Source organism: Humulus lupulus, chromosome 2 (genome assembly GCF_963169125.1).
Source record: "Humulus lupulus chromosome 2, drHumLupu1.1, whole genome shotgun sequence".
NCBI classification, from domain to species: domain Eukaryota; kingdom Viridiplantae; phylum Streptophyta; class Magnoliopsida; order Rosales; family Cannabaceae; genus Humulus; species Humulus lupulus.
Window position 1 is genome coordinate 120,351,241 of NC_084794.1, and position 14,052 is coordinate 120,365,292.

The window sequence follows — 14,052 nt, forward strand, 5'->3', positions numbered from 1 at the left end:
TAAATGTCTATCAAACATTATTTATTGTGTTTAACAGAAATTTTTTGAAAAAATCTGTTAGTTGTAACAGAAATAATTAATTATAAATTAAAAAGTTAAGCTGTCTCTTCAAAAGGATGCAAGTAAATATAACTAATTAATAAATAATATAATTGATAATAGATATTAAATATTTGATGAAGTTTAAAATAAAGTATAAAATTAAACTTTTAAACTGTGTGAGTACGAAAAAAAACTAAAGCGTGTGGTCTGTCTCTCAATACAATATCAATTCCATTCCATCCATCAGTTTTTGAAGGGAAGATGTTCTCATAGCCAAGATGATCATATCAAGAATTCTCGAGAAAATAAAATCCACACAACCACTTAATTTTATGCTCTCTCTCAGGTGTTTTTATATGTCATCTCCTAATATTTTTAATTTGTTTGTAGTTCAATAAATGTTATTTTTATGTGTCACAATTTATATCTTTAACGTAGTATATATCTAATCAACAATCTATATGGAGTAAAATAGATCAAGAATTAAATCAATATTATTGTTGTGCAATTTTGTTTTGTTATTTTTTGTTTATATTCTTGAGTAGGATTGTTATTAAGATACTCATCAATGGTGAAATCTCTCAATTTTATGAAGTATTAAGTAATTATTTTGCTTTTATATTTCATATGATCCATGTAGATGCTAATTTTTTTTTTCATACAATGAGACTTTAAGGTGCTACTCATTATTTTGGGTTCTTTAAAACTGGGGATACATACAACATGATTTGTGTTTTTAAAATGGTAAATATTCATCTCGTATCTTGTATTTTATCGAAATTACCGTATGTTTTCAATAATGCTCATCTGGTACCCTATAATTTGAAATAGTACATATTTGATACCCTCAATTATATGAGTTTTAAATTCAAATTTAATTACTTAATTACTTATAAGTGATAAGTTTGATCATGTTGATAAAAAATTATTAATCAAATTTGAATCTAGGTAATAAATATGTATAATTTCAAATTACATAGTACGAGATAAGAATTATTAAAAATAAAGGATACCAAGTCTGTATTTCGATAAAATACAGTCACCAAATAATTATTTACCCTAAAATTGTTCTTATTTTCTCTTAATAAAAACTTTGGATGAAAGAATTATGAAAAAGAAATTGAATGTTATGTGGATGTTTGGTTCCTTATAAAAGTGTACTTGAATACATAGTTTCCAAATCGGTTTTTCCAAAAATAGTAAAATGTAATGTCGTGTTGTTTTGGCAGCTTTGAGAGCATGATTTTAGAATGTTTGGCCGATTTTAGGAAGAATTTAACCAAGCGGGGACTTAACTTGATGAGAAAACATGGAAAGCCCAAGGAAATTCTAGTCTTTCCAAAACTTATGGAGCACATATTGTTAAGTGATTTTCAAGACTTAAATTGGTTTTACAGTAGGCTGTGATTTGATGTTATCATTATGATAAGTTTTTGAAGCGAGAATGCGGGTATTTTATGTGATCGAGTCAGGTGTATGCCCAAAAAGAAACTTGCAGTGAGGAGTTGACTGTTGAAAGGTTGGTGAGCAAAGGTCTGCAGAAAGTTGTCTTGCAATCATCTTCAGAGCGATCCAACAAGGCTGGTGGTTCTACGATGAATCCCAAGCAACTTGTTTGGGTACCAATATGTACAACATTGATGATCTTCCATTTTCCACCAGTCGTTTATCAGATGTTTATACTCAGTTTCGTAAGGCATGACAATTAGTTTTCACTCCTTCCTGCTGAATTACCAGAGCAGGTATTGTTGTTATTGTTGGTATGTCTAAGCTTGTTCACGGGAACTAAAATGCAGGCAGTCGAATCAAAACGCTCTATTCGTAGCTGCATAAAAATTCCAACATCTCCTGGGCCACCACCATCCAGCATCGGCGATTGAGGGGATGTATTCCGTCTACAAAGAGTCTTCAATTAAGCTCACAAGATGTAAGCTTATACACAGCCATTTTATTTTATTGCATAAACATTAGTCCAGAATTAATATTCTGTTTAGAAAGTTTGAGAAGCGTTAGAAACCTAAATTAAAAAAAAAATGAAAATGCCAAATTGCTGAACTTTTTCCAGCTTGATGAAGGCCAGTAAGGGAATAAAACTTATTGGGTGTGAAAGTGCCGCATTTAGCCGAGTTTATGAGTACTTCTGAAAGAAGATATGAGAAATATATTACGTTACAGTTCTGATAATACTTCGTTTTGTTCATAGAGTTTTAGTTCCACTTTCGATATGGATAGAATGGTTCATAGACTTCTAGTTCCACTTTTGATATGGATAGAATGGTGGCGTTGTTATATAAGACATTGCAACTGAAATATAAGTGCAAAATGGATAATTTATCGTATTAAGATGACATAAATGGATCAACTAACTGTGGTTTGTAGTCACATCATTGACAGCACATGCAAGTTCACCCCTAGTATATGTATACAAGTGAATGTGATGTTCAAAATCCATTGTTAATAAGCTAATCACCCTCCATCGCCCTGTAGAGTGTAGTTTATGTGGACAATCATTTACTCACCAAGATGACTAAAAATAAAAGTATAATAATAATAAAAAATGCAGGGGAGTTCCAGTTTTTACAATATATTTACTTAAAAATACATTATCATCAATGGCATTCCATGTGAACGTGCTTTATTCTGCAAACGTATAACATTTAAGTCATTGACAACGTAGCCCCTTGCATCCCCAACCTTAATGTTGAGGTTTAACGTTCAAATCCCTCACTCCTTGGCAAAAATATTTATTGCATTTGCTGTATTTTCCCGAGTACAGGGAGAAGAATAATGAAAACAATGAATACTTTTTAACATGAACATGTCAGAGGAACTACACAAATTTCTCCAATAGTTGGGGACTTCTTTCCCATTAACAAAACAACCCAAGTTCTCAAAATCAGGTAGGAAGAGGGCTCCTTTTTTTGTAGAATCATAAACCAAAGATGGCATAATTTTCACAGAACAGAGCCTAAAAAGTCTCTCGTCAAAGAAATACCAACAGGATATGATCTATGTATACTTGTTTTCTTTAGTGGTACCTTTTCCCCAAGGAAGTTGTTGAGTGCATTATCTTTATCCATGCTTTTCGTCAATTTCTTGACGGTATTTGGCTCCTTACCTTCAGTAAGAAATTGAAGGCCCTGCATTCAGCATTGCCAGAGGATCATGTCATAAACAAATAAAAAATGACATGTTATTGACAAAGAGGCTTCAATTACCTTGAGTGATTTCTCCTCAAATTTTATTGCAGAATTCTTGGCTGGCTTTGCACACACATCCTGCCACAAAATGAAATAAACTAAATATCGGAACAAAGATTTGCAATAACCAAAAAGTATCACCAGTCTATGGTAGTGATTGGGAACTGCATGGACAAATAAATGTTATGAGGCCCATTTTGTGGCTGATCCAGATTTAAATTCTATGCAGACATAATATCTCACCTGTATAGGTTTAACATCCACTCTATCTTGGAAACCTTCAGCTGCTTGGCATAGATGCCACAGACCTAAGTTAGTCACATCCTGTATGATGTTGACAAACCAATTTGAAAAGTAATTAAATCAATACAAATTCTTAATGCTGCAATTTGAAAAATAAAAATAGTAAAAGATAAAATGATACTTCAAAGTTTTATTGCATATAAAAAAACAAGGGTATAATAAATACCTGTTTGGTCTCAAAAATCTCGAGTCTCCCTTCCTGTTTAGTTAGTTTAAATATACAAAATGAGTAATCCCATAGCTTTGACAAATTGACATGTTAAATAGAAATAGAACCAAAAAGAAAATATTAAGAATCAACAACTCACCATCTCTGACATTATTTGACGAATTATTTCAACATCAACCCCAATTTGAGAAACATTTGACATCACTTTATTCACCTGTATACAAAGAAATTCCCACACTATTAGTATTGTCTGTAGAAGGAAATGGGTTGCATCTTTCAGTATTATCCCTTCGTTTCCTTAATTACTTTTTACCTCACCCAAGGTGCTAATATTTTAAAGTACGATTTAATGCAATGCAAGAGGAACTCGCAACAATAGGTGGAGTATTTTAAGAAAGGATGCACTTGCAAAAAGGGTTAGGTAACTGGTCTTAAATTCTATTGGTCTTATTGTTTAGTGGTTGTTTTTTCCATTTTTATGGAAGCACCAATTGTATTTTATTGACACTAAAGATTATTACGACTTAAGAGAATTCCATACATCATTTGAAATTAGCTGAGTTGTTTCTTTTTCCTCCTCCAGCTTCCCATTCAAGCTTTCAATCCTCTTAGTTAGATGCCTTCTTGTAGCCTGCACAAATGAAAGTCAAGATAGCAAGCAACTAAGCACTAAAATACTACTTATTAAAATAAGACTGCCATCAGAAAAGGCTTGACCAACAGTACTTACAGCTACAGCTTCATATGCATCTTCTAATTGTTTTGACACAGTTGCAACAGCATTTGCCATATTATGCTTTGTCACAAACATTACATCAGAAAATGACCAGCCCTGCACATTGTTATACAAATCACAAGTAAATCAGCAATCAAACACTTTCAGATGGGTGACTCGCTATAGATTAATGGTACCTTCATCCACATGTAACAATATCCTACTGCACCAATTGCGGCAGCTGGCATTATGTAAGACGCATAACTCCCTGCATTAACATGAAAGATACAGGCATTACTTTATGATTAGAGTAAACCATAATTAAAAAAACACTGCATAAGTTATTAGAAGTGTAAGAAGAAAACCAAAAACTAAAGCTGACAAACAACTAACACTCAAAATTAAAATTTTAGTGTCACATCTTCACTGAAACTGAATGTGAAAAGAAAAAAAAAAGGCAAACTAAACTGAGCTCACTTTTGATCAGTTTTGGTTTAAAATGGAGCAGGTTTTAGCAAACACTGAAACTGACTGAAACTTTTTTTATTTTCTTTTAAATAAATATGAATTAAATTGTGCAGGGCATGAGGGGCCATGGGGGTGCGTCTGGCTGAAGAAAGAAGACATTATGGAATGTGGCTGTCCATGCAATTTTATGGGCAATATGGTTGGAGAGGAGAAATAGAATCTTCAACCATGTTGAAGATGTGGGATATATTTGGGAAAAGGTTAAGCATCGGGTAAATGTATGGACCGTCATTCTTTCTCAATGTTTCTGAGTGACTGGTAATGGTATATACAGCTGTAGTGTGATAGATCGTGTGACAGTTTTATTTTTATACACTATTTGATGTTTTAGAATGGATCATCTTCTTGTGGCTGACTAGGCTATAACACAGATTATTAGAGAAATGAAAAAGGCGTGAATGAAGAGTGAAAATGATTCTCTGTATTGATAATATTACTGTACAAAGTATGTATACATAGAGATATGACAGCTGTACAAAACTGAAAAACAACCTAGAGTATATACACAACTAGCAGTAACAGACTTGTAACTACTAACTAAACTCTATCTAACACAGATGATAACCAATCATCTTTTCTAAATGCAAATTTGTTTAAGTTAATTAAAAAGGTCTCAAACCAACTGAAAAAATTGAATAGAAAAAAAATCTACATATGAAAGCAAAAAAAAAAAAACAACCAGTTGGTTTCTCTTTATTCACAAGCTTTTAGTTTTCAATTCTTGAAAACAGCAGAAAGTGTCAGTGGCTTTCAAACTAACAACTTAAAACCCTGATTATAATTGATGAGGCTCAAATATTTTATATGTACGAAAACAGGAAATGTGAAACTTATTAGGCATCTGGATGAGAGTTTAAATACATACAAGAATAATTTCATTTCAAGATCTCAATTAGGATAAGTAACTCATCTCCTCTTCCTCATGATTGTATGCAATTTCATCAGCAAGAATTACATTGTGAAACACTATAGAACCTTATGGTTTCTAACTGGCCCGAGTTGGTTTCTTGCTGCATTTGCATATCACTTGTATATTCTCCCCATGTGTTTTAAAATTGAAAAGTAAGAGTTCAACTGATCAGTGATTGGAATGGAAAGCTCAGAATACATCTTTACATTCAGAAACATCGAATACCATGAAGAGAAAAATGACAAAGAAAAACAAACAACATATTTCTTGTATGCTATTTCATTTTCTAAAAAAGCCATTTGTATTTGTTGCAAAGAGCTAAAACTGCTAGCTTGAAATCTCATTCCGATCTCTGAATCTTATTGAAATTGATGAGGCTCCTAAGAAATCTCATTATTATTATTATTACTGATGAGGCTCCTAAGAAAATAGTGACTAAATAAAGGAGTAAATGAAGATTAACCTGAATTTTTTTATATTCTGAAATACATAAACAAGGAGATGGAAAATAATCCATCTCTTGTTGAAGAAAGAAGAAAAAAAAACTCAACAGCATAAAATTACATATTTTCCAACAAAGAACAGCCACCTGAACTAATGCACATACCACTAGATGATGAATTCCCATTGAAGATATTTACAGGACGAGTTAATGTTAACTCTCTGATCTCTTGTGCCAATTGCCGAATCTGAAGGAATGAAAACATAGAAGTGTAAGTTGCTAACAACTAAATCACCCTCAGTTTCATAAATTAAAACTTTAGAATAGAGAGATCAAATTAGGTAACGAATAAGCTTTTGACTACTGTGTGTTCTATATTTTATATTCACTAATTGAAAACTCAACGCTGATGATTGGACCGAGTCATTAAAACATGTGTGGCTGGTAACCATATTGTGTTTAGAAATCGTATGAGAAAACCTTGAGAATATTCTACAAGCATGAGCCAACTAAAGTTACAAGGTTAACCAGTAATACTATAGCTACACTAAATTGGAAAGAGTGTTCATTTTTGCAATACCTGAGCTGCAATAATCTCACTATCGTACTTGGGAGATATCTCAGCTTCATTTACAGTAGCGAGTATTTCCTGTAGCTGCACGATTAGATCAGATAATCGCCCACTCCTCAATATAATCGAACCCGTCAAACCTGATTTACAAAGAGGAAAGAAATAAATTAATAAATAAATAGGGAAAACTGAGATAGATGCCAAAGGACAAATCCTACATAATATTGTCATGGATGATGAAAAGCATTTCAATTCCTTTAACCATGGCAAGTGAGAACCTTCTATTGTTTCTTCTGGCCATGATAAGTCTCTAGACCTCAATATTTGTTTGCTTTTACCTTATTCGAATTTATTATTATTATTTTTTTGTAAGAACCTTATTTGAATAATTAGTTATTTAAAATTTTCAACACATCTCTCTCCACATAAAAAGGAAGAAAAAAAAACATTTGTATAACACCAGAGATTATATAAGCAAGAACACCATTTCCCTCTATTCCTTTTTGTAGTTCTTTAAACAGACAAAGCCCCACGAAGAAAAGGGCAACTATACGGTAGACCCACTAGTTTATTGAAGATGTAGACAAAGTAAAACTCCAACAAAAGCAAGAAAGGAAAATTTTTCACAAACAAAATTGCCCTAACTAATTTCAACCCAAACAGAGAAGTTTCACTTTTAAATCTGGATATAAGCACATCATAATCACTGAAATTTCCAGAATCAAAATGAAACTTCTCCGACGATACGAGATAAACCAATAAGAATGAAGTTTTACGACGATACGAGATAAACCAATAAGAATAATAATAACAAAAGGGAAACCTGCTCCAACGAGGACGAGAACCTTGGAGGAGGACATCCCAGCCTGCAACGCCATTTTTTTTCTTTGCAATCTTTCCTGTGTGTGCCGAGCTCAGCTAACCCACAGAACAAGAAGAAGGAGAATTGTGTTTCCACTTTTTGTCCGCTTATTTTATTTTTTGACAAATTATCGTCAAATTTATATCTTTTTTTGGATTGTGATTTATGTCATTATTTGTTTGTAATTTGTGTTTTCACAAATTAAGTTATGAGAATGATAAAATAATTCAAATAGATTTTTAAATTTAATTTTAATGAAATAAAATTGAATATAAAAATATAATTATTTGATAAAATAATAATATTTTTATTCTAAATAATTAGTTTGATAAATTATTTTTTATTTTAATTTAAAAAAAAAATTGATCAAAATTAAATTTAAAAGTATTTTAATAATTTTATAAAATATAGAGTTAAAATTGTAATTTGTGAAAACATAAGTTACAAACAGCTAAAAAAAGTTTACAAACCCTATTTTTAATTCAATATATTTGGTGTTTACCTTTTTTTTCTCTCTCTTTTTTTTTCAGTATCTTCTTTTCTTTTTTTAATTTAAGCAATAATATGAATATTTTTTTATAAATTAAATAAAAAAATCAGAATATAATCAAACAATAAAATGCAATTTTAATACTTTAATTTATTCGTGATGGTATGGAAATTTTTGTCTGTTTCTAAGTATGTATCACTAACTTAAAACATTTCGCTAAATAAACTTAATTTTACTGTTTTGCCAAAAAAAAAACCTTAATTTTACTCTTGAAATGATTATTAAATACCCCCAAATTCTAAAAGATAATTCTCAAATAGAACAAAAATACGTACGGGTATTTTCGTCATTTCATATAGAGCTTTAGCGTCTCTGTCAAGAAGTTTAATTAAAGCTTTGGATGTTTTATCTTGTGTTTTCTTTTGTTTTGTGCCAAACACTCAACGTGACCAGCTATCCAACTAACCGCCATGGCGGCACCGGCACCGATGATTCTTCTCCTTCTGACGGTGGTGTTCTTCATTCAAGCTCAAACGCAGCTTCAACCAAGTGATGAATCATTCACCTCTGTCGTAATTTCCCAAAAGGGACTTAATTTTGTCAAGGACTTGCTCGTAACCAAGGCGATTTCTTCCATAATACCACTCGAACTTGCTCCAATTAAAAAATCCATGAAAATACCATTTTTGGGTGGCGTTCAAATGGTGTTATCAAACATCACAATACATGGAATTGATGTTGGATCATCGTCTTATGTCAAGCCTGGCGATACGGGAATCGCAGTTGTTGCTTCCGGAATAACTTGTAGTTTGACCATGAATTGGCGTTATACTTACAGTACTTGGATTTTTCCTATCTTTGTTTCAGATGAAGGAAGTGCTTCAATACAGGTACGGTTTTACACATTAATGATTGTCAAGTTATAATTCGTTCATTTATATCATACTTATATACATATATTTAGAGATAGTCAATTTATGGGATAGATTGATCTCTCTCACATTTTTTTTTTGTGTGTGGGTGATTTGATGAAAAGGGTTTGATAAATAATGCATTCTTGCCTGGTTAAGGTTGAAGGCATGGAAGTTGGGCTTACTTTAGGTTTGGAGATCCAAGAAGGAACGCTGAAGCTTTCACTTTTGGATTGTGGATGTTTAGTTAAAGAAATCTCCATAAATTTGGATGGAGGAGCTTCTTGGCTTTATCAAGGGTATGCAAATAATTTTAATTGCTTTGCTGTTCATATGGTGTAGAGGTCCTAGCGTTTTATTTGGCTTCTTTCGAAAAAGAGGGAGGTAGGGGGGGATATATTTTATAACCTTTTCACTTGTAAATTTTATGCATTATAAACTAGCTTGAGACCTCTGTCATCACTGGTCATTGTCCTTACCCAGATTAATTCAAGTGTAAATGTCTTGAAGTTTCCATGTTTCTGACTAATGATCCATTTTTACCCTTCATTACTCCAAAATTAACTCTTGAATAACGGCCTTCTAAAAGCTTTTTGCTAGCAACTGGCCTTAATTTTCTCTTAATATGATGAAGAATCGTATTTTTTTTTACTAACAGTTTGTAGGACCCAAAATCAGTATGCGATCACTCTTAACCGAGAAGCGTTTTGTCAGATTTGAAATCTCTTTTGTTCTTTACTTGGAAGCACCGTTCTTGTACCTTGACTGTGCTATATTTAGTAATTTGGATGGTTTTGCATTGCATTCTATTTATTCTTCTCGGGATTTTTATCTCTCTGTTGAAGAAAAATGGAAGGCTCAAGTAAAGTGGGTTATCAAACTTAACCATGGGCAGTGTTTAAAATAGTCAATCTGAAATCTCCTTTTGCTGATTGCTCGGAATCATAGGTCCTCTACCTTGGCAGTGCTATATATATTTTTTAAAGTATTTTTGGCTTTGCATTGCACACTACATATTCTTAATGAACTTTTTAATCATTCTGGTTGAAGAAAAGGTCTGAATCTCATTTTCTATTTTTAATCCCTTATCTCTTTCGATCGCTTAGGATGATTGATGCCTTTGAAGAAGAAATAGAATCTGCAGTGGAGAATGGTATCACCAAGAAACTCAAAGAAGGGACTTTGAAGCTTGATTCATTTCTGCAAGCTCTTCCGAAGGAAATTCCATTGGATGATAATGGTTCTCTGAACGTGACGTTAGTGAATATGCCTTTACTAAGTAATTCTTCCATTGGGTTTGACATCAATGGTTTATTTACTTCAAGTAAAAATGCCGCAGTTCCTAGATACAGTGAGAAGTATTCACAATCTTTGAGTGCTTGTGAGGATCCACCAAAAATGCTCGGAATTTCATTGGAGGAGGCTGTTTTTAACTCGGCATCTTCCTTGTACTTTAATGTAAGGCTGTAAGATTAGGAAAGTGTGTGGAAAATCCTATAATATTTGTTTATGCACACAATTCATAAGTTCTACTTGTGCTTTTAAACTACAGCTATAGTTTTATGACATCCTTCTTTGATTTTTATTTTATTTTATGTTAAAATAAATTTATTATATCTGGGCAGGCAGATTTTATGCAATGGATTGTAGATAAAATACCAGATCAGTCTCTTTTAAACACTGCTGGATGGAGATTTATTATTCCCCAACTATACAGGAAGTATCCCAATGATGATATGAATTTGAACATTTCCTTATCGTCAGCTCCTGTCATAGTGATCTCAGATCGTGGTATTGATAGTACTGTGTATGCAGACCTGATAATTGATGTCGTTGAAGCAGGTGAAAAAATAACTCCAGTGGCATGTATCTCATTGGTAAGATTATGATTTTGAAATTAAAATGTTCTATTATTAACTGAACAGATTATATGCTTGTTTTCTTCTATCATATAACATGTCTCTATGTACCTTTTCTTTTCTTGGTTTCCACTTTCCATCAACAGTATGAACTTGTTATGATAATTGTGGTGATGTGGTTGTCAACTTAATAACGTTTGTGTTCATAACATGTTATTTTCACTGGTCTCAATTTGACTAAGGTTGTCTGGAAGAAGTAATACTCAGGTGACCCCCGCCATTAGCAGTAATGTTACTTCCACAACTATATATATTAATACTGTTTATTAGGCAGAGATTATAGTATTTGAAGAGTTGAAGTTTATTTGATCTCTAGTGTTCATATTACTTCCCATACAAATAGTACACCAGCCGTTAATTTAGTCACCCTTACTTTCGGACATTGTGCCGAAGGGGTTCTTGACTTGATGGAGAAGGTAAGTATGAAAATTCTTCTGCCACTTTTTTCTTGGAGCAAGGAAAGTCGTTTAAGGTTTCAAACATTCTTGAAGCACACAACAGAATTATTTGTAAGTTCCAGTTATATGGTTGAACACTTGAATGAAATTATCACTTGTCTTTTGAACTTCATATTGTCACATGTTGGGACTATGCACCTTTTATCTTTGTTTAGTATTCTTGTTTTTTTTTTGTTATTTCTCCGCTTTACTTGATATCATTTCTGATCATGATGCTCAACCTCCCTCTACCCAACCCTAAAAACTGTTATAACTTCTGTCATACAGGTGATTCGTTCCTCTGCTTCAGCTAAAATTATAGGGAATAACCTTGCTGGGAGTGTGAGATTGAACGACTTTACAATGTCATTGAAGTGGAGTAATATCGGTAATCTGCACTTGTATCTAATTCAGGTACTCTTCTTTTTACATTGTTTACTTAAATCAAAATGTAATTTAGAAGTATCTTTTATTAACTTAGAGATTCATATCCCATCATTTTGCAGCCTGTAATTTGGACTTTTGTTCAAACTGTTTTCTTACCTTACACCAATGGAATCCTTGGAAAAGGATTCCCTTTACCAATCATTCATGGCTTCACCCTGCAAAATGCTGAACTAATCTGCTCAAACTCAAGAATTACAGTCTGCAGCGATGTAAATTATACAGAATGAAGTAAATCTCACTCATCTATTTCCTGGTCTTCTCCAAGTGTACATAAACACATCATACATCAACCCTCTGAAATTGAAATGCTTATGGAAGGGAATGAAACACCTAAGGATAACCTTTGATTCTGCTGTACAGTCTTGTCTTTGTATGTACCAGCACCACTGCCCTCTCTCTCTCTCTCTCATTTTTATTTTATTATTTTCCTGTTTGCTGGGAGGCAAATTGTTTATGTATTCTTTGAAGCTTATATAAACGCCAGTGAAACATGTAATTTATCCTTACTAAGCATAAGTTTGTCAGTCAGAAATACCTGACAATTTGCAAGTAGGAAAGGGAAGTAAGAAGTTTGGAAAATTTTAAAAAGTATTATTATTATTTCAATTGATTAAAAGTTTAAAAGGAAGAAAAAGAAACAAAATTATTAATTCTTTTTAATTTTAGATTTCTAATTAAATAAAATTATTTATATATTTTTATTTTTAAGTAATTTTAAGTAAATTAACTTAAACTTTTATTTTTTAATATATAGACAAAATAGATATATTTTGGTAATATTGAAAATAAACTTAATTCCTATGTAAAAATAAATAAATAAACTTGATCAAAATTGTTTCAAGATTTCTATACTGATTTGTAAAATGAGGTTAGTATCTTGGTATTAATTAAACTAGAGGGTGCAAGCTAGTATTGAGAGGGTACTAAAGTGTTATAATCACATTACTCTATTATTTAATATCAATGATTACGAAAATTTGATCATTACAAAAATATACATAAAATACAAAATAATTACAAAAATACTTTAATAAATTTTATTTACAAAGATGTATTTCCATGTCATTAAAAATACATAATTTCATAAATAATATAACTGAAGTAGTAAAGTTGAAAGAATCTTAAGGTCTCGTAGCTTTTCCAATCCAATTTTATTATTTTGAAATTCCAAAAATTGTGAGACCCATATGAATAAGTGATTGGAAGATAGTTTTTGAAAATTAAATTAAATTCAGGTAGCAGCAGCCGATCACACCACCATACAATTGTAGTTCCTCTACTCTCATTTTACATAATCTGAAATGAGCTCTCACTCTCTTTTTCGATTTGAATGTTTGATGTTCATGACTTGGGTTTTGAATATTTTTGCTCTTCATCTGGTTTTTATTTGAGGGAGCTCTTCATCTGAGTTTGAATATTTGATATCGAAGACTTATATGTGTTTTTTTTACAAAACAGATGATAAATCGAAATTGAAAACCGTAGGAGAGAGAAAAAAAAAGTAAAAAGATTTTTATATATATATATATATACATATATTTGTGGTCTTCAAGAATTCAATGGTAAGAGGTGTCGATTGAATATGGTGTTATTGTTGTAATGTTTAGCTGCTTTAGTCGTTAATGGAGCTATTATTGTGAATGGGGTGTGATGTCATTTTTAAACTAACAAACTCTCCCTCTATCTATCTATATATATATATATATATATATATATTATACAAAAATTCAACACTTTCACATAACGGCCCGTGAAACAATGACGTGTCAAGATAAAGTATCAAGACACAACAGTCACCACCAGTTGCTGTGAGGAGTGAGCCTCGCCACTCTCCCATACTTAAGAAGAGGTAGGACTTGCCAGAGCCAACCTACTTCTCCCATCGCGAGAAGCCAAATGATCCACAGATGGCCACACCAACACTAATCGTAAGAAAAAAGGGCCCTAGCCAATCACCCCAGCCAGATGCACAAGTCGGACCAACACAAATCACAAGGCTCAACTAAAGTCACCATCAGCCATAGTTGGTCCCAAGGCCCTCCTTGGTCGCCAGTCATGGTCGTCGGTCACCAAGGGCCCCCACCACCCGAGTCTTCGTCTGCACCA

General features: G+C 32.4%; 2 protein-coding genes across 2 annotated transcripts; one reads left to right on the plus strand and one right to left on the minus strand.

Moving 5' to 3' along the window:
• Positions 1–2,566: 2,566 nt before the first annotated feature.
• On the minus strand, positions 2,567–7,864 carry LOC133818431 (uncharacterized). Its single transcript, XM_062251293.1, has 11 exons — positions 7,704–7,864; positions 6,890–7,020; positions 6,475–6,556; positions 4,627–4,697; positions 4,445–4,546; positions 4,256–4,345; positions 3,854–3,928; positions 3,712–3,744; positions 3,486–3,566; positions 3,261–3,320; positions 2,567–3,182 (listed from the first exon to the last, which is right to left on the minus strand). The coding sequence occupies exons 1-11, from the start codon at positions 7,756–7,758 to the stop codon at positions 2,997–2,999; spliced, it is 966 nt and encodes a 321-aa protein (XP_062107277.1). The 5' UTR covers positions 7,759–7,864; the 3' UTR covers positions 2,567–2,996.
• A 782-nt stretch (positions 7,865–8,646) lies between these two features.
• Positions 8,647–12,495, plus strand: LOC133818432 (putative BPI/LBP family protein At1g04970). The gene is made up of 6 exons (XM_062251295.1): positions 8,647–9,122; positions 9,303–9,442; positions 10,250–10,601; positions 10,769–11,020; positions 11,788–11,913; positions 12,006–12,495. Exons 1-6 carry the CDS (start codon positions 8,703–8,705, stop codon positions 12,171–12,173), a joined length of 1,458 nt encoding a protein of 485 aa, XP_062107279.1. The 5' UTR covers positions 8,647–8,702; the 3' UTR covers positions 12,174–12,495.
• Positions 12,496–14,052: the final 1,557 nt, after the last annotated feature.